Source organism: Somniosus microcephalus, unplaced genomic scaffold (assembly GCF_052327205.1).
Source record: "Somniosus microcephalus isolate GS21.2 unplaced genomic scaffold, FLI_Smic_1.0 unresolved_chr1, whole genome shotgun sequence".
NCBI lineage: Eukaryota > Metazoa > Chordata > Chondrichthyes > Squaliformes > Somniosidae > Somniosus > Somniosus microcephalus.
The window spans coordinates 165,620,398-165,639,093 of record NW_028225179.1 but is presented as its reverse complement, the minus strand read 5'-3'; the positions used below and the strand labels follow the sequence as shown (position 1 = coordinate 165,639,093).

The 18,696-nt window shown below is 46.1% G+C and overlaps 1 protein-coding gene across 2 annotated transcripts; it reads left to right on the top strand.

Moving 5' to 3' along the window:
• Window positions 1–1,184: 1,184 nt before the first annotated feature.
• On the top strand, window positions 1,185–13,882 carry LOC147096481 (zinc-binding protein A33-like). Of its 2 annotated transcripts, XM_085975270.1 has the most exons (6): window positions 1,186–2,060; window positions 2,157–2,252; window positions 3,019–3,252; window positions 6,892–6,914; window positions 7,008–7,123; window positions 10,702–13,882. In XM_085975270.1, the coding sequence occupies exons 1-6, from the start codon at window positions 1,644–1,646 to the stop codon at window positions 11,256–11,258; spliced, it is 1,443 nt and encodes a 480-aa protein (XP_085831396.1). In that variant the 5' UTR covers window positions 1,186–1,643; the 3' UTR covers window positions 11,259–13,882. The 2 variants fall into 2 exon arrangements, with proteins under 2 accessions (XP_085831397.1, XP_085831396.1); XM_085975271.1 differs by lacking the exon at window positions 2,157–2,252 and having other exon boundaries at window positions 1,185–2,060.
• The last annotated feature ends 4,814 nt before the right edge of the window (window positions 13,883–18,696 follow it).

Below are 18,696 nucleotides of genomic sequence, written 5' to 3'. Positions count from 1 at the left end.
TTAAGCTATCTTGCTAAACGGGCAGGTTTTGCAAAAGTATGCTGTAAACCACTGCTACAGCCTATTATTGATTAAAGCCATTGCAAAGCCTATGTCACACGAGAGGTCGAGAAGAATTAGAAGGAGACATTGGGTTTGAAGATGCTAGACAAAGATAAGTGCCTATGTCCCAACTTGCTTGTTAAGCGAACCTGGCACGGACATACATGATTGGGCTTTGTTAGTCCAATGATTGGAACTTTGAAGGATAAAAGAGGGATTGCAAACATTCAGACAGAAGATCCACGAGGGATGTTGAGCTTGCGCAGGTGGACGTAATGCTGGCTAATGCCTAACAACTACCCAGCTAAAGAAGACGACAATGCACGCTACTCTGTCCAGCGACTGAATGGGTAATAACCATTCAGAAATGTAAATTACTGCCGTTTGCTGTGTGTACTAATAAAACATTCACTGTTATCAATTAGTTTCAAGTCCGAATCCTTAACATAGAAACATAGAAACATAGAAGATAGGAGCAGGAGTAGGCCATTCGGCCCTTCGAGCCTGCTCCGCCATTCAATGCGATCATGGCTGATCATCCAAATTCAGTACCCGGTCCCTGCTTTCTCCCCATACCCCTTTAGCCCTAAGAAATATATCCAACTCCTTTTTGAATATATTTAATGAACTGGCTTCTACTGCCTTCTGTGGTAGAGAATTCCACAGGTTCACCACTCTCTGGGTGAAGAAATTCCTCCTCATTTCTGTCCTAAATGACTTACCCCTTATCCTTAGACTGTGACCCCTGGTTCTGGGCTCCCCGACCATCGGGAACATCCTTCCTGCATCTAGCACGGTGGCATAGTGGTTAGCACTGTTGCCTCACAGCGCCAGGGACCCGGGTTCGAATCCGGCCTCGGGCGACTGTCTGTGTGGAGTTTGCACATTCTCCCCGTGTTTGCGTGGGTTTCCTCCGGGTGCTCCGGTTTCCTCCCACAGTCCAAAGATGTGCAGGTTAGGTTGATTGGCTATGATAAATTGACCCTTAGTGTTAGGGGGATTAAATACGTGGGGTTACGGGGATAGGGTGGGATATGTGTTGGTGTAGGGGTTACGGGGGTAGGGTGGGATATGTGTCGGTGCAGGCTCGATGGGCCAAAATGGCCTCTATCTGCACTGTGGGGTTTCTGTGATTTCTGTGTGATAGTCTGTCCAGTCCTGTCAGAATTTTATAAGTTTCAATGAGATCCCCTCTCATTCTTCTAAACTCCAGCGAGTACAAGCCCAATCGACGCAATCTCTCCTCATACGTCATTCCTGCCATCCCAGGTATCAGCCTGGTGAATCTTCGCTGAACTCCAACAGTGGGGAGTGTTAGCGCTGTGTGTTATCTGAACTCTGAGGGGGGGTTATGCCCCAGTTGCACTGGCATTACTGAACAGTCAAGCAGGGGTTGAAGGCTTACTCTGCCTGTCTGCAGTCTGATTGCCACCGACTGGATCAAATTGCACACTGCAGGCAGTTTGCTGGGGATTCGTGTCCAGTCACACCTTTCACGTTCCTACGTCGTCTGTTCACCTGTACACGGGAGGACACGACCTTAAACCTGGACACATCCTCAACGGGAATAAATTCAGGCCCCAGTGAGGAACTGGTTGGTTATGGAGATGTATTCTAGGCAACAAAGCGAGAATTGGAAAGACGAATTAGTTTGCGCAATCTGCCTGGAATTGTTCGAGGACCCGGTGACGCTGGACTGTGGCCACAACTACTGCCGGTCCTGTATCGTCGGCTGTTGGGACGCGCAGGAATCAAACTTTTGCCCGGAGTGTTTAGACGTCTTTCCAGAGACAAACCTCAAGCGCAATCGGGCTCTCTCGAACCTGGCTGAAAGGGCCCGGAGCCGAGACCGACAGCGGAGGAAGAAAGCCAGTAGACTTTACTGTGAGCTGCACCAGGAAGAACTCAAGCTGTTTTGTGAAACTGACAAGGAATTGATTTGTGGGATTTGTCGAGACGGGCGGGAGCACAAATATCACAACTTCATCCCGCTCAACGAGGCTGTGGAGATTTACAAGGTAAAAGGCGAACAAGCGTTACCGCCAGCGTAACTTTATCTCCCCCCTCCCCTTTTTGAAATGTTAAACCTCTGTGAACTTCCACTTTAATTCCAGGATAAGCTGAAATTATCCCTGGATTCGGCTTCCAAAAGAAAGGCCAGTGTTCTCAAGGCCAAATTTAAGCAGAAACAGCAGATTTCCGCAGTTAGGGTAAGGTCTTCCTGTGCTGATATTCTGGGATCTCGGTTAGTTTTGTTCCCTTTATCGCCGGTACATTGGCCTAGAAATTGGGTTGGGGCGCCAAAGTGGCGCAAAAGTCACCTGAGCGCAGGATTTAGCGCAGCGATCGGAGTAATACCGATCGCCAGAAATTCAGTTTCAGTGCCCCTAGAGGGACACGGGGCGAGGCTCGAGGTGCTCCGCGTCCCTCTTAGGGCGCAGAAACTGATTATCGCAGCGCAACGTGCCGCAGCGCCACATGCTGCGGTACTGCAGGCCTTCCTCCCACTGTTAAGGGGGAGGTGCCTGCAACAGCGCGATCCCCGCTCGCGAGTGCCGGCAAATGAGCCCGGCACCAAGGAGAAGTGCCGGGCTCTCGGGGAAACAGCCAGCAATGCCGCGGGGGGGTTAGGAGGCCGGGGACGGAAGTGCTGGCAGGCGGCCGCCGAAAAAGCGGCAGCCCCGCACCTCCACCTTAACTTGCGCTGCTGCCGGCACAGTAAGGCCCCGTGAACTGGGCGCGGGTAGCGAACGGCGCAACTGCGGCGTTCGCTACCAAATATCGCGAACGGGGCACGCCGATGACGTCATCGGTGGCAGTGCAGCGCAACAGGCTAACGCCACCATTAGCGCCCCTGCTGAATATCGCGGGAGGCGCAGCCAGTGGCGCTACAGCCACTGCCTGCCTCTTTAGGCACTAACAGGTGGCGCTACTCACCCAATTTCTCCCCCATTGTTTTCATATTTCATTCTGTAGGAACAGTCGCGCAGTCTGCAGACCAACATTCGGTACGAGTTTGCTAAAATGCATCGGACTCTGAATGAAAAAGAGCAGCGTTTAAGCCGAGATCTCCAGGAACAAGAGGAGAGGATTTTGGAAGAAATGCAAGCAAACCTGCGAGGGATTCAAGACATTCTGGATTCCATTGAGCGAATGCTGTCCGAGTTTCGGACACGAATGGATCAACAGGACATATTGGCTTTTCTCAAGGTAAAACAAGAAACTTCATTTTAATGCAATGGCACACATTTACAGAATAATCATTAATAAACCGTGTAATAATAGTTTAGTTCTTATTTTGCTGAACGAATGGCGAAAAATATATTTATGCTTGACCCACATATGCAATGTTAATGGGTCATAAATTTAAAGAATGTCCAAAGTTCCACCCCTGGTCTGTGTGGAAGTACTTGATCTCGGTCAACGTACCATAGAATCATAGAAATTTATGGCACAGAAGGAGGCCATTCAGCCCATCGTGTCTGTGAAAGAAAGACTTGTATTTATATAGCGCCTTTCACAACCACCAGACGTCTCAAAGCGCTTTACAGTTAATGAAGTACTTTTGGAGTGTAGTCACTGTTGTAATGTGGGAAACACAGCAGCCAATTTGCACACAGCAAGCAATGTGATAATGACCAGATAATCTGTTTTTGTTATGTTGATTGTTCTTTTGGTTGAAACAATTTAACTGTAACTTAGCAAAACTTCAAATAAAACTTAACAAATCAAATTAAAATTGCATTGGCCGGGGTGATGATGCACTCCAGTCCCCGCGGCACCCACCAGTCGCGGAAGGCCTCAAGTGTGCCGGTGGACACCGTGTGCTCCATCTCCAGGGCCACCTGGGCGCGAAGAGAGGCAGGCAATTGGGCCGAACGACCCCCCCCCCCCCTCGACCGCTCGCTGTCTGGACCTGCTTACGGCTGTCTTCGTCAGGCCCAGGAGTAGTCCCACGAGAAGGTCCTCCAATCTGCCCGCTCCCCTTCGACCAAAGATCAGGAGTGTGGGACTGAAGTGCAACCAAAAATTGAGGAACAGCCCCTTCAAGTATTGAAAGAGGGGCTGCAACCTCTCACATTTGGTGTGATGTGGAACACGGACTCCTCTAGGCTGCAGAAATGGCAAGTGGCCTGGGAGTCCGACTGGGGATAACGCCCCTGCTCTTTGGAACAGTGCCATGGGATCTTTTATGTCCACCTTAGAGAGCAGATGGGGCCTCGGTTTAACATCTCATCTGAAAGACGGCACCTCCGACAGTGCAGCACTCCCTCAGCACTGCGCTGGAGTGTCAGCCTAGATTTACGTGCTCAAGTCCCTGGAGTGGGACCCACAACCTTCTGACTCGGAGAGCAAGTGTGCTACCCACTTATCCACAGCTGACACTGTGCAGATTGAAAAAGAGCTCTCCAGCCTAATCCCACTTTCCAGCTCTTGGTCCGTAGCCCTGTAGGTTACAACACTTCAAGTGCATATCCAAGTACTTTTCAAATGTGATGAGGGTTTCTGCCTCTACCACCCTTTCTGGGTGAAAAGGTTCCCCTCGACTCCCCCAATCCTTCTACCAATTACTTTAAACCTATGCCCCCTGTTTATTGACCTCTCTGCTAGGGGAAATAGGTCCTTCCTATCCACTCTATCTAGGCCCCTCATAATTGTACACACCTCAATCAAGTCTCCCCTCAGCCTCCTCTGTTCCAAAGAAAACAACCCCAGCCTATCCAATCTTTTCCTCATAGCTAAAATTCCCCAGTCCTGGCAACATCTTCGTAAATCTCCTCTGTATCCTCTCTGGTGCAATCACATCTTTCCTGTAATGTGGTGACCAGAACTGTACGCAGTATTCTAGCTGTGGCCTATCTAGTGTTTTATACAGTTCAAGCATAACCTCCCTGCTCTTGTATTCTAATGGCTCAGCTAATAAAGGAAAGTATCCTGTATGCCACCTTAACAATCTTATCGACCATGAGGGGACAGTAAACGCTGGTCTGTGTATCTGCTGGGGTAACTATCCAGTGATCCCTGTTGAACATAGCATGTGCGGATGTTGGCGCAGATGATATCCAACTCCTCAGCGATCCCCTCTGAAGTCGAATAGGCAGCTAATATTTACCATTCTGATTCTGAAGTATGAGTATCACTGTACGAGTCAATGGGAGACCTATTTAAGACGCTCCTTAAAACCTACCTCTTTTACCAAGCTTTTGGTCACCTGCCCTAATTTATCCTTATGTGGCTCGGTGTCAAATTTGTTGTCTTAAAATACTCCTGTGCAGTGCCTTGGGGTGTTTTACTACGTTAAAGGTGCTATATAAATACAAGTTGTTGCTGTTGAGGAAAGCTTGTCAACGGTTACTCATCTTATTCAATGCCTTCAACAATGAGGTGGATCAATGGCATCATCTCAGAGTAGGTGTTCAGGCAGTTGGGAAACAATTTCAGATAATGTTGTGCCCATGGTGAATCCAGCTCTGAGGCATATGCACTCTTCTCACCATTTTTGAATGGTGGATAACCAGTGGAATATTGTGATAGATGACCCTAAGCGGTATTGTCCCGCGGGTGTAAGCCCCCGACCTGCACTTGCCATGCGCGCCGGCCGTTGAGCTGTGGGCCCGCGTGGAATTCCGATCCTGGGCCTGCTCCAACTGCCAACGCGCAGTGCTTGCGTATCCCAGGGGCGCAGTTAGTTCGATGCGTCCCCTGGGATCACGTGGGCCATGGGGAGCCAATCGGAGCAAGGAATGCTCCATTCATAAGTTTGACAGGAAGAGCTGTCAAAACTTATAAATACTACGGGCCCCAAAACATCACTAAATCTTCAAATACATTTTTTAAAAATCACTTTTTAAATAAACTATAAATTACATGAAATAACTATTTTAAACAATAATTTAAATTTTTGAAAAAAATAATTTTATTTTCTAATGGGGCTAAAAATAAACTTACCTTGCTTTTAAAGTATTTAAAAATAATAAACCTGTGGGGAAAAAATGTTTTAATTTTAATTAATTCACCACTTACCTTGTAAAAAGCAGGCCTTACGCCTGCTTTTTAAATGTGTAACTTCTGGAGACTTACCCTCCCGGGAAAACCTGCAAAAAAAAAACGTAAGTTCGATGCGCACGCGCAGCCTCTCCTGCGCACGCGTTTGACCTCTTAACCCCTGCTTTCAGGGGAACGGAAGTGCCGGTTTCCCGCGCATGCGCAGTGCATGCACGAAACCGGCACTTCCATTGGGCCTGCGGGTGAGTACCCCGTGCGTACTCACCCGTGGAGACCCGAATTTCTGGGCCATTGTGTTCGTTGCACAGCTCAAAGGGGGATGTTGAATGTGTTGATTGGAAGATGCAAGGGGTGGTGGTCCTAACTGTTGAATCATGTTCTACCTGGGGTGTCAAAGGGCATCACAATCCAACTCTGCTGAGAGCATATTTTGGGGCAGATTTTTCTGTTGCACTGCCTGGGCACAGCAAATACAGGAAAATCGGGTAGGAGGAGGCCACGACCCTATTGGAATCCACCTGATTTCCCCTCTGGATGAAATTGGATGGGTTCCCTTGCCAGTGTGCCCTGCCCTCTTTCCCACCAACCCACCTCCACTTTCCTGTATTTTTCGCATCGAGTTGATCTAATACTCTCAGCTGCCAAAACAGGAAAATCTGATGATGCAAACACACAATTAAAAGATACCCATTCCGTAGTCTTTCACTTTGCTGCCAATTGCAGTAAGAATGGTGAAGTGTTTCGAATTGGTGAAATATTGGATGCATTTCTGTGGTGTAGTTTCTGGTTTTATTCTGTCCTAAACTGAGTGAAAATTCAGATCTGCATTTCTGTTTATTTCAGGAGGAAGGTTCCTGGAACAGGAGGTACGATATTCCATTAAAAAAAAGAACACCACACATGAAACTTTAAAACAAACACAAGAAATATTTTTTCAATGATCAACATTTCATTTGCAGGATTAGTGAAAGACGTAATTCATTGGCATTGGTAGACATGGATCTGCCTCTGGGGATATTCAAAGGGCCCTTGCAATATATAGCGTGGAGAGAAATGCTGGACTCTATCAGCCCTGGTAAAGAGATTTATATGTTCTTAATCCTAGTCAGTAGAACAGTGAATATTTACAAGCATTTAAAGAATATCGGAAAACCTAATACACTGAGGGAGTAAAATTCAATTTGAGCGGGGGTGAAAATAGGCAGTAATGTGTCGACTGCCCGTTATATGCCGTTGACTTTGATGGAGAGGGAAATCAGGCAGGGTGTAAAACGGGCTGCTAACCCACACATTCAACGGATCATCCTCCGCCATTTCTGCCACCTCCAAAGCGATCCCACCACCAAACGCATCTTCCCCTCCCCTCCCCTTTCAGCATTCCGTAGGGACTGCTCCCTCCGAGACACCCTAGTCCACTCCTCTATTACCCCCAGCACCCCTTCCCCTTCGCCTGGCACCTTCCCGTGCAAGCGCAGGCGATGTAACACCTGCCCTTCTCCCCCCTTCCCACTGTCCAGGGCCCCAAACACCACTTCCAGGTGAAACAGCGATTTACTTGTACTCCTTGCAATCTAGTATACTGTATTCGCTGCTCACGATGTGGTCTCCTCTACATTGGGGAGACCAAACGCAGATTGGGTGACCGCTTTGCAGAACACCTCCGTTCAGTCCGTAAGGGTGACCCTGAGCTTCTGGTCGCCTGTCATTTTAATTCACCGCTCCATTCCCACTCGGACCTCACTGTCCTTGGCCTCTTGTATTGTTCCACGGAAACTCACCGTAAACTCGAGGAACAGCACCTCATCTTCCGATTAGGCACTTTACAGCCTTCCGGACTCAATATCGAGTTCAACAATTTCAGATCATAACCTCGGCCCCCATTACATTTTTACTTATTTTTTATCCACACCTTTGTTTTGGCCTGTCCCCCCCCCCCCCCCCTCTTTTTATTCTCTCTCCCACATGGCAGCTGTCTCCCATTCTGCCAGCGCATTTCACACCTAATCTAGAGCTGTCTTTTATCTCCACTAGTCCCATCACTATCTCGTCTCGTTTTGAATACCTCTTAATGTCTCTTCTCTTTTGTTCTCTCCCAGCCTGGCCTCTTAATCTATTTCATTTCCTGTGCCTCTTTAGTCTTGACAAAGGGTTTTGACCCGAAACGTTGACTCTATTTTCTCTCCACGGATGTTGCCTGGCCTGCTGAGTTTTTCCAGCATTTTCTGTTGTTATTTCGGATTTCCTGCATCTGCAGTATTTTGCTATCCTGCTCATTTCCTGCCTGGCTGAAGAGCTGGGGAAGGTAAAGCCACTGAGTTACCTTCAATCGACTACATCTAACACACACGTAACTTTAGTTCAATTAAAGCGAAGGTTTCCAGCCTGCTGTCTGGGTGTAAAATCCACCCCATACAGTGGGCAAGTGGAGTTTACTGGGCTGGACTTTCGCTATGCTGTCCGACATAAAACTGACGCCGTAGATCCGCCGCCACCAGTTAAGAAACCCGCCGGATTTTCACTTCCATCGAATTGAAATTTAAAATGGCCGGCCGATCCACAGTGGCAGTTTTGCACCCAGGCGGCAAGTTAAAAATCAACCCCCTGCAGTCAACTTTTACTTTAACCGCCGGACATAACAGAGCCAGTAACGGATTGGCCGCCCGATTTTTTACACCCTTTCCAATCTTTCTTTCCATTGCCTTCGATAGAAATGTGGTTGTGGGGGGAGGGGGAGGGTGGTGGTCATTTTGCCGGGTGATTTCGAATTGACAGCTCATTTTCCATCTCCCCTGATTTTTAGTTCCATTATTTTAAGCACTTCTCTTTTCAAGACAGAAATGACCTAGGGTAGTCAATCTTTCTTCATGCACCTAAATTCTGGGATCAGTCGTGTAGCCCTCCCCTCTCCAATAACTGAATATCCTTTTTGAAATAGGAAGAACAAAACTTCATGCAGTACTCCCAGATGTGGTCTTACCAGGGCCAAATACTGTTTTAAAAAGACTTCTCTTGATTTATATGTTATACCTCTTGCTATGCATCCCAACATTGTTTCTTTTAACAACCTGGGTACATTCTGCTGTTCGTTTCAGTGACCCATCCACTAAAATCCCAAGATCTCTCTCCCGCTCCGATAGGCTATTTCCATTTAACTCCTAGTCCACATCAACCTTCCTGCTGACCAATCTGATGATTTTAATTTCCCTGTGTTAAACTGTATCTGCCTTTTCTCCGCCCACTGATCCAACTTGTCAAGATCCTTTTGAATGTGTGTACCTTGATGTTCATCATTTGCCACTGCTCCTAATTTGACAGTGCCTGCAAATCTGGACACTTTGGACACAATTCCTTCTTCTAAATCATTTATAAAAATTTTGAACAACAGTGGTCCCAACACTGAACCTTGTGGAACTCGACTGTTAACTGGCTGCCAACCAGATACTTGCCAATGCACTACTACTCATTATTAACTACCAGCCAACCATTCCCAATCCACTTGAATACATTCCCATCTATCCCATAGGTTTGAATAGAATGAACAATCCATTTGAAAATGTGCATGTGCTTTTCAGAATGAAATACATGAAAGTACTTTAACTTATAAATGAGTGCAGAGCACGATAGACAACAAAACAAAAATCTCTTGGTTCTTCCATCTGATCCACTAAAAAGATAGTGCACAGGTACAAAAAGTAATCAGAAAGGCTAACGGAATGTTGGCCTTTATTTCAAGGGGGCTGGAATTGATGCTTCCGAGCATTGGTCAGACCCCAGCTGGAGCAGTGTGTTCAATGTTGGGCAGGACACCTCGGGAAGGATATATTGGCCTTGCAGGAGGCACAGCGCAGATTCACCAGCATGATACCAGCAATTCAAAATTGTGAGGGCCAGTTGCATCAACTTGGCTTGCATTCCCTCGAATTGAGAACATTGAGGGGTGAACTAACTGAGGTGTTTAAAATTACAAAGGCATTTGATAGGGTAGATACAGAGAAACTATTTCCTCTGGGGAAATCTAGAAGGGGGCATAATCTTAAAATTAGAGCTAGGTCATTGAGGAGAGACAATAGAAAGCACTTTTTCACACAAAGGGTACTGGCAATTTGGAATTCTCTCCCCCCCAACAAAGTTGTGGATGTTGGGTCCAATACAATTTTCAAGACTGAGATTGATAGATTTTTGTTAGGTAATGGTATCAAAGGAAATGGGGCAAAGGCAGGTAAATGGAGTCGAGGTATAGATCAGCAATGATCTAATTGAACAGGCTTGCTGGACTGAATATTCTACTCCTGTGCCTATGAAAGGTCCTGTTATAAATCTCATCATCATGAAGAAACGACTCATGAAATAACACTGGACGGCCAGCTGGTGGCGCCGTCCAAGGAGTATAAATACTCGGGCGTGGCCCAGCTTGTCCAGGGACATTTTGTAAGACAGGGACTAGTGAAGTACAACTAGACCTTCATGTTCTGAAACAAGTTGATTAAAGCCTTGCTTTATACTCGAACCAAGTGCGTAGTGAATTTTATTACGTCAGGTCCCAGTGGTAGAGCCTGGGCTGAATCTCAGAAGGGAGCTGTCATTCATGTTTTAGTAGATGACAGTTGATAAACTGATTCACTCCTTCTGTTTCTTAATATTTTTCCCCCTCAGTGCCAGCCTCTCTGACTCTGAATCCTGACACGGCGAATCCCTGGCTCATCCTGTCCGAGGATCTGTCCAGTGTGAAAATGGGGGACCAACGGCAACTCCTTCAAGATATACCACAGAGGTTTGATCGCTGTGCCTGTGTCCTGGGATCAAAGGGATTCACATCGGGGAGGCACTACTGGGAGGTGGAGGTGGGGGACAAGACTGAGTGGGATCTGGGAGTGGCCAAAAAGTCCTGCAACCGGAAAGGGAGAATCAAGCGGGTGCCTGAGGATGGATACTGGAGAGTGGGCCTGCGAAGTAGAAATGAATACACCGCTTTCACCACACCACCTACCTACCTGAGCCTGAGTGTGAACCCCAAAAAGATCGGGGTGTACCTGGACCAGGAGGGCGGACAAGTGTCATTTTACAATGCGGATAACATGTCCCACCTCCACACTTTCACTGACAATTTCACTGAAAAACTCTACCCATACTTCTGTCCCTGTTTGAACGATGGTGGGAAGAATTCAAGTGCCATGAAAATCTGTTGGGTTAACGGACACTCTCTGGCATGAAGCATCTGTAATATAACTTACAACACAGGCGGTCCTGGGGCAGAATCCTCAGAAATCTAGTTATTTTCTGTTCCGTGTTTTTTTCAGCTTTACAGAAACTTGATTTAATTGTGTTCAGTGACAAATATATATAAAATGAAGCAAAAATGCTTCCATGAAATGGAAACATGATTTATATTTATAATAATGAGACAGTTAGATGATTTACATATAAACTTAAACAAAACTCAATAAGTGGGAAAACTAGAGACACCATCACGCCAGATGTCAATCAACATGGAGAGTTCCAAGAGAAGCATCCACTTCCTCAAATGGACATTAATTATTTTAAACCAGAATGTGTAAATTGTCTTAATTAATTAATCTCAAACAATTTGAGTTTTGCATGGGGTACAGCTTCAATGTGCTCGCTGACTGACATTGGCTCCTGGTTAAGCAACACCTCGCTTTTTAAAATTCTCATCCTTGTTTACACATCCCTCCATGGCCTCGTCCCTCCCTATCTCGGATCTCCTCCAGCCCTACAACCAAAGTTCCCTATAATTTTTTTTGGATTCACAGTCCCTTTAACAGGCTACGCGGCCCATTCAAATTTTCGTGTATGTGCAGTTTCCTGGATTGAAAAGCCGGTGAGCGCGGCCTGCGTGGGGCCTCCAGAGCACTGCGTGGCCACGCAGCTTAACAGGAACATTGCCTGCAACTCTCCGAGATATCTGCACTCCTCCATGTCAGGTCTCTTGAGCATCCCCTATTTTAAATCGCTCCACCATTGGTGGCTGTGCCTTCAGCTGCCAAGGCCCTAAGCTCTGGAATTCCCTCCCTAAACCTCTCTACATCTCTTTCCTCCTTAAGACCCGCCTCAAAAATCTACCTCTTGGACCAAGCTTTTGGTCACCTGTCCAAATATCTATGTGGCTCGGTGTCAGATTTTGTTGGATAACGCTCCTGTGATGCACCTTGGGACGTTTTACTACATTAAAGATGCAAGTTGTTGTTGTTCAATGTGTGCCAAGCCAGATTTTAAAAATGATGTCTCCCCACCAGCATTTTTTTGTTCTTGGGATGTGGGTGTTGCTGGCAAGGTCCCATTTAGTGCACATCCCCAGTTACCCTGAGAAGATGGTGGTGAGCCTGGCCCCTTGACCTGCTGCTGTATTTGTGGTGATGGTGTTCCCACAGTGAGGTTAGGTAGAGAATTTCTGGATACTGGCCCAGCGACGATGAAGCAGCAGTGACCCATGTCCAAGTCAGGATGGTGTGTGACTACAAAGTGTTCTTGGAGGTGGTGGTGTTCCAACAACATTTCCTCTGGTCCTTCACAAAGCTGGGTGGGCGTGTGTGCTGTGAGGAGGATGCAGAGAAACTCCAGTATGATTTGGACAGGTTGGGTGATTGGAAAGATGCAGTATAATGTGGATAAATGTGAAGTTATCCACTTTGGTGGCAAAAACAGGAAGGCAGATTATTATCTGAATGGCAATAGATTGGGAGAAGGGGAAGTGCAACGAGACCTGGGTGTCCTTGTGCACCAGTCGCTGAAGGTAAGCATGCAGGTGCAGCAGGCGGTTAAGAAGGCAAATGATATGTTGGCCTTCGTAGCGAGAGGGTTCGAGTACAGGAGCAAGGATGTCTTGCTGCAGTTGTACAGGGCCTTGGTGAGACCACACCTTGAGTATTGTGTGCAGTTTTGGTCGCCTTATCTGAGGATGTTCTTGCCATGGAGGGAGTGCAGCGAAGATTCACCAGACTGATAGCTGGGATGGCAGGAATGACGTATGAGGAGAGATTGGGTCGATTGGGCTTATACTTGCTGGAATTTAGAAGAATGAGAGGGGATCTCATTGAAACTTATAAAATTCTAACAGGACTAGACAGACTAGATGCAGGAAGGATGTTCCCGACAGCCAGAGAGTCCAGAACCAGGGGTTACAGTCTAAGGATAAGGGGTAAGCCATTTAGGACTGAGATGAGGAGGAATTTCTTCACCCAGAGAGTGGTGAACCTGTGGAATTCTCTACCACAGAAGGCAGTTGAGGCCAATTCATTAAATATATTCAAGAAGGAGTTAGATATATTTCTTAGGGCTAAAGGGATCAAGGGATATGGGGAGAAGGCAGCGACAGGGTACTGAACTTGGATGATCAGCCATGATCTCATTGAATGGCGGAGCAGGCTCGAGGGGCTGAATGGCCTACTCCTGCTCCTATCTTCTATATGTTTCTTTGTGATAGAGGGTCACAGGAGAGGTGCTGTTTTAAGTTTTATAAACCTTTCAAAAGACTTTGAAAATGTTGTGTGATCATGGATGCTCCGGTGTGTGTGATCTCCAAACACTCAGAGGTTGAATCTCCGTGAGGGTTTCGCCTACTCGCCACGGTAACTTTGGCACTAGAGCTGCAGAAACCCTGTGTTCCCTTCCCTTTTCCTGGCTGTATTAATACCCCTGTCTGCCTCATTTTTGTTTTGAAGAACAGTCCCCACCCCAAGCATTAAGTTGTCCGATTCCTTTTCAACAAATGCTGCCTGACCTGCTCTGTGTTTCCAATATTTCCTCTTTGTTTGATTATCACCAACTGCAGTACTTTGCTTGTAACGTCGTCTTATAAATTTCCTTTTGAACCAGAGTTTGAGATTTTTATGTGTAGATGATGATATTATACGTTATTTATTAATAGAAATTATATTCATATCAAAATTGTTTAATTGATTTTCTTTTCCTTGCTCCATTATTTTTCCTATATATTAAACATTCTCCCTACTTGGAAACAGTCGGGAGCACATGTGCTAAAGAGGAAAATGAATGAAAACCAATAAATATCAAAGGGCTACGGGGGGGTGAAATTGGTCTCTGGTGGTCGAGCAAAATGGGCAATAATGAATCAGTTGCCTAGCCCGTTTGACACCCCGACGAATTTTCTTTTCCATTGAAGTCAATGGTAAGGAAAACTGGTATTGGAGAGATGTGGAAGAGGTGGCCGAACCAATATCCTCCATTTTACATTGGGAGACCCAAGATGAATAAATTCCAATTGTAAACTAATAAACGGCGGGGGTAGGATTCATGGGAGCGGGAGACTCTGGTGAACTACAAAATGTCGCCGGGATATCTCCTGAAATAAAGATAGTCAATGAGATCAAACATAACACGGTGGCATAGTGGTTAGCACTGTTGCCTCACAGCGCCAGGGACCCGGGTTCGAATCCGGCCTCGGGTGACTGTCTGTGTGGAGTTTGCACATTCTCCCCGTGTTTGCGTGGGTTTTCTCCGGGTGCTCCGGTTTCCTCCCACAGTCCAAAGATGTGCGGGTTAGGCTGATTGGCTATGATAAATTGACCCTTAGTGTTAGGGGGATTAAATACGTGGGGTTACGGGGATAGGGTGGGATATGTGTTGGTGTAGGGGTTACGGGGATCAGGTGGGATATGTGTCGGTGCAGGCTCGATGGGCCGAAATGGCCTCTATCTGCACTGTGGGGTTTCTGTGATAAATGTGAATTTTCCTCAACTAATTGGGAGCAGCTAATCCAATTTTAAAGATTGTTTCTAATGATTGTTCCAAACATGGGCTAGATTTTCAACTTGTTGCAGGGGCACGAAACTGGCAAGCCTACCAAACTGAGGCTGGGTCTGAGTCCTGAAATTGAGGTGTCGCAGTGAGTGTGAGAGCCCAAAGGACAGCAGTTAGAATCACTTGACTTCTCTTCTCAGTCTTGTTGAGTTAAGACCACAAGACCGTAAGACTTATCCTGCTCAGCATCACCCCTCCCTACTCGAGCAGGAAACTAAATCAATTATATTTATTGTTTCACCATCTGCCCTGCTCAAACTGCCACGGCAAGCCATGGCTCTCATTGCAAGATCTCACTGCTGTTTGGACACCTTTTCCACCTTCGAGCACCTCATGCTTTTTACTCCCACTGCCCCCTCTAATTTCTCAGTCCCCCTACTCTTTACATTAACTCTCCCACTGACTGATAGCTGCCTCCCACATCTTGACAACTGACTGGCCTCACCATCTTGGAGCTCATTATCGCTGCTTTGGCCATCTCATTATCCACATTTCCCTGCCTACCACTACAGACTAAAAAAGAGCAAACTTGCATTTATATAACACTTTTCACACTCTCAGGACATCCCAAAGCACTTTACAGCCAATGAAGTGCTTTTGAAGCATGATAACTGTTGTAATGTAGGAAATGCAGCAGCCAATTTGCGCACAGCAATGTCCCACAAACAGCAGATACCAGATCTGTTTTTTAGTGATGTTGTGAGAGGGATAAATATTGGCCAAGGCACCAGGAGAACTCTCCTACTTTTGTTCAAATATGATCTTTTACGTCCACAAGGGGCTAGACCGGGGCCTCAGTTTAACATCTCATCTGAAAGACGGCACCTCCGACAGTAGAGCACTCCCTCAGTACTGCATTGGAGTGTCTGCCTAGATTATGTGTTCAAGTCTCTGGAGTGGGACTTGAACCCACAACCTACAGAAAGAATGTACTGTGAGATAAGGTAACATATGTGGAATAATATTCATCTCATTAATTGGTTTGTAGATATATGCTTGCTCAATAGTTTTGCCCTAAATGGACTATTAAAAAAACCTTTTGCTACAATTTAAGATGTGTTGATGGTCATGTACACCTGGGAGCTTTTGAGTTTAAAAAAGGTGATTTTGAACAGCACCAATGAGTACACTCCTGGGAGCAACCATGCAAGATACAATTGGTCAAGGTTAGCAGACTTATTAGGGTCTCCCAGATCATTACTGTATCGTCTGTTCTTTTTGATCGATTGAGTAAAGTCCCGTGTACAAGCTATCTCCAATGTGTTTTACTGTTGAGTCTTTGACTTATCAATGAAGCCTATTAAAAAGGACTACATTGTGGCGTGTTTTCATTGAGGGTTCTGTACCTAACTGTAGGTGTCTACTTTAAATGTTGGTATAAGAATGGTAATTTGTGAAGCTCTGCCATTGATCCTTTTCCTCAGCTACATGTTGCCTCCTCAGTGATAACATGCACAAACACAGGAAGAACTTCCACACGTATTCTGTCTACGTCAGTGGCTCAGAAATTCGGGTCTCCACGGGTGAGTACGCACGGGGTACTCGCCCATAAGCCCAATGGAAGTGCCGGTTTCCTGCATGCGCGGGAAACCGGCACTTCCGTTCCCCTGAAAGAAGGCGTTCAGAGGTGGAACACGTGCGCAGGAGAGGCTGCACGTGCGCATCGAACTTACGTTTTTTTTGCAGGTTTTCCCGGGAGGGTAAGTCTCCAGAAGTTAGACACTGCGCCTGCTTTTTACAAGGTAAGTAGTGAATTAATTAAAATTCAAACATTTTTTCCACAGGTTTATTATTTTTAAATACTTTAAAGAAAGGTAAGTTTATTTTTAGCCCCATTAGAAAATAATTATTTTTTTCAAAAATTTTAATTATTGTTTAATAGTTATTTCATGTAATTTATACTTTATACTTTATTTAAAAAATGTGATTTAAAAAAAAATGTATTTGAAGATTTAGTGATGTTTTGGGGCTTATAGTATTTATAAGTTTGACAGCCCCTCCTGTCAAACTTATGAATGAAGCATTCCCTGCTTCGATTGGCGCTCCATGGCCCACGTGATCCCAGGGGACGCATCGAACTAACTGCGCCCCTGGGATACGCAAGCACTACGCGCTGGCAGTTGGACGAGGCCCAGGATCGGAATTCCACGGGGGCCCACAGCTCAACGGCCGGCGTGCAAGGTAAGTGCAGGTCGGGGGGCTTGCACCCGCGGGAAGCCCTCGACCCGAATTTCTGGGCCAATGTCTCTCACAACCCCTTGCGTGCATTTATATAGCACTTTCCACATCCTTGGGGCAACCAAAAGCACTTCATGGCCAATGAGTTACTTCTGAAGTGTTGAATTGTTATATACGCGCACACAGCTGCTCCTCCAAATAGCAATGAGATTAACTGGTAATTTATCTGTTTGTTGGTGGCAGTGGTTGGGGATAAATGTTGGCCAGGGCATCGGGAGAATGCGTCTGCTCTTCTTTGAAGCGTACTATGGGATCTTTTACATCCACCTGAACAGGCAGACAGATCCTCAGTTTAATGTCTGATCTAAAAGACGGCACCTCCGACGGTGTAGAAACTGTTGACCTGAAGCGGCAGTCCAGACGATATGCTCAAACCCACGACTTTCTGACTCCGAGAGAGTGCTACCAACTGAGCCAAGCTGACACTCCTAATCACTTCTTGCCTTAGTTACCCTGAAACGAATCTCTCCTCAATCCCTGCAGCCTCTGGGGTACATTATCAGCTTTAGTGCCTAGGTGGAGCGGATAGGAAAAGATGGCAGGGAGGTTCGCAAGCTGGTAAAAGAACCCACCGGATTTTCCTTCTGTTAATTTCAATGGAAGGAAAATCCAGTAAAAGATGAAAATCTACACCTCTGTTTAAGATTCCCCGTCCTCCTATGTCTCCAAGTGTATCACAGTGATGTCTGTAATCAGTTTTGATGTGCATCAATGCAAAAGTGCTAGTATAACTCCGGTTTGTCTGGTTACTGTTGCAGAAGTTAAACCAGGGGAGATTGGAAGACCACTGTGCAGCGATATCAATCACACTCCCCAAGGCTCCTGTAACGTGCATGCCCCTATAGTTTGAGAATCACAGAAACTGCCAGCGGTTTATTCTGAAACAAGTAAACTTTCACAAGGTAAAATGCAATGACTATTGTATAGATCCTGACATTAATCAAACACAGTTTCTATTCCAGAATATCAATCTACAAGCTTGGTGCGCCCAACTCTCACTGGAAAAGGGAAATATTTGCATTTATAAGTGCCTTATGAATGCATCAATGAAACAGCTCAAAACATGAACAATTCTTGAAGTACAGCGAGTGCTAGGTTGCAGGGAGCCATTCTGTACCAGCACTGCAGCAGAAACAGAGGAAAACAAGCAGGTACATCTGTTCAGTGGTACTGTCGAAGGGAGAATATTGGCCAGCAGCAACTCCTTGGAGTCCTTGGTGGAGTTTCTGCTAGTGTGACCCACACCAGAAGTGAAGTCAAAAGCAGTAACAATTAGAGACACTTTACTTAGACAGCGGTCGCGGTAAATACTCTGTAGTTGCCACAACAACCACCTCTACTAAAGTGTCCAACTCACTGCATTTAGTCACTTTGATAATGCGTGGATGTTGGTAATACCCATCCTGAGGTGTTAGAAGCAAGATGGCATAAAGAAAGGAAGACTTGCTTTCTATCTGCAGCAGTTGAAGGCAGCTCACCACCACCTTCTCAAGGGCAATTCGAAATGGGCAATAAATGCCAGCCTTGCCAGCGACGCCCACATCCCATAAATGAATAAAACAAATATAGCACCTTTCATGACCTCAGGACGTCCCGAAGCGCTTTACAGCCAATGAAGTACCACCAGTGAAA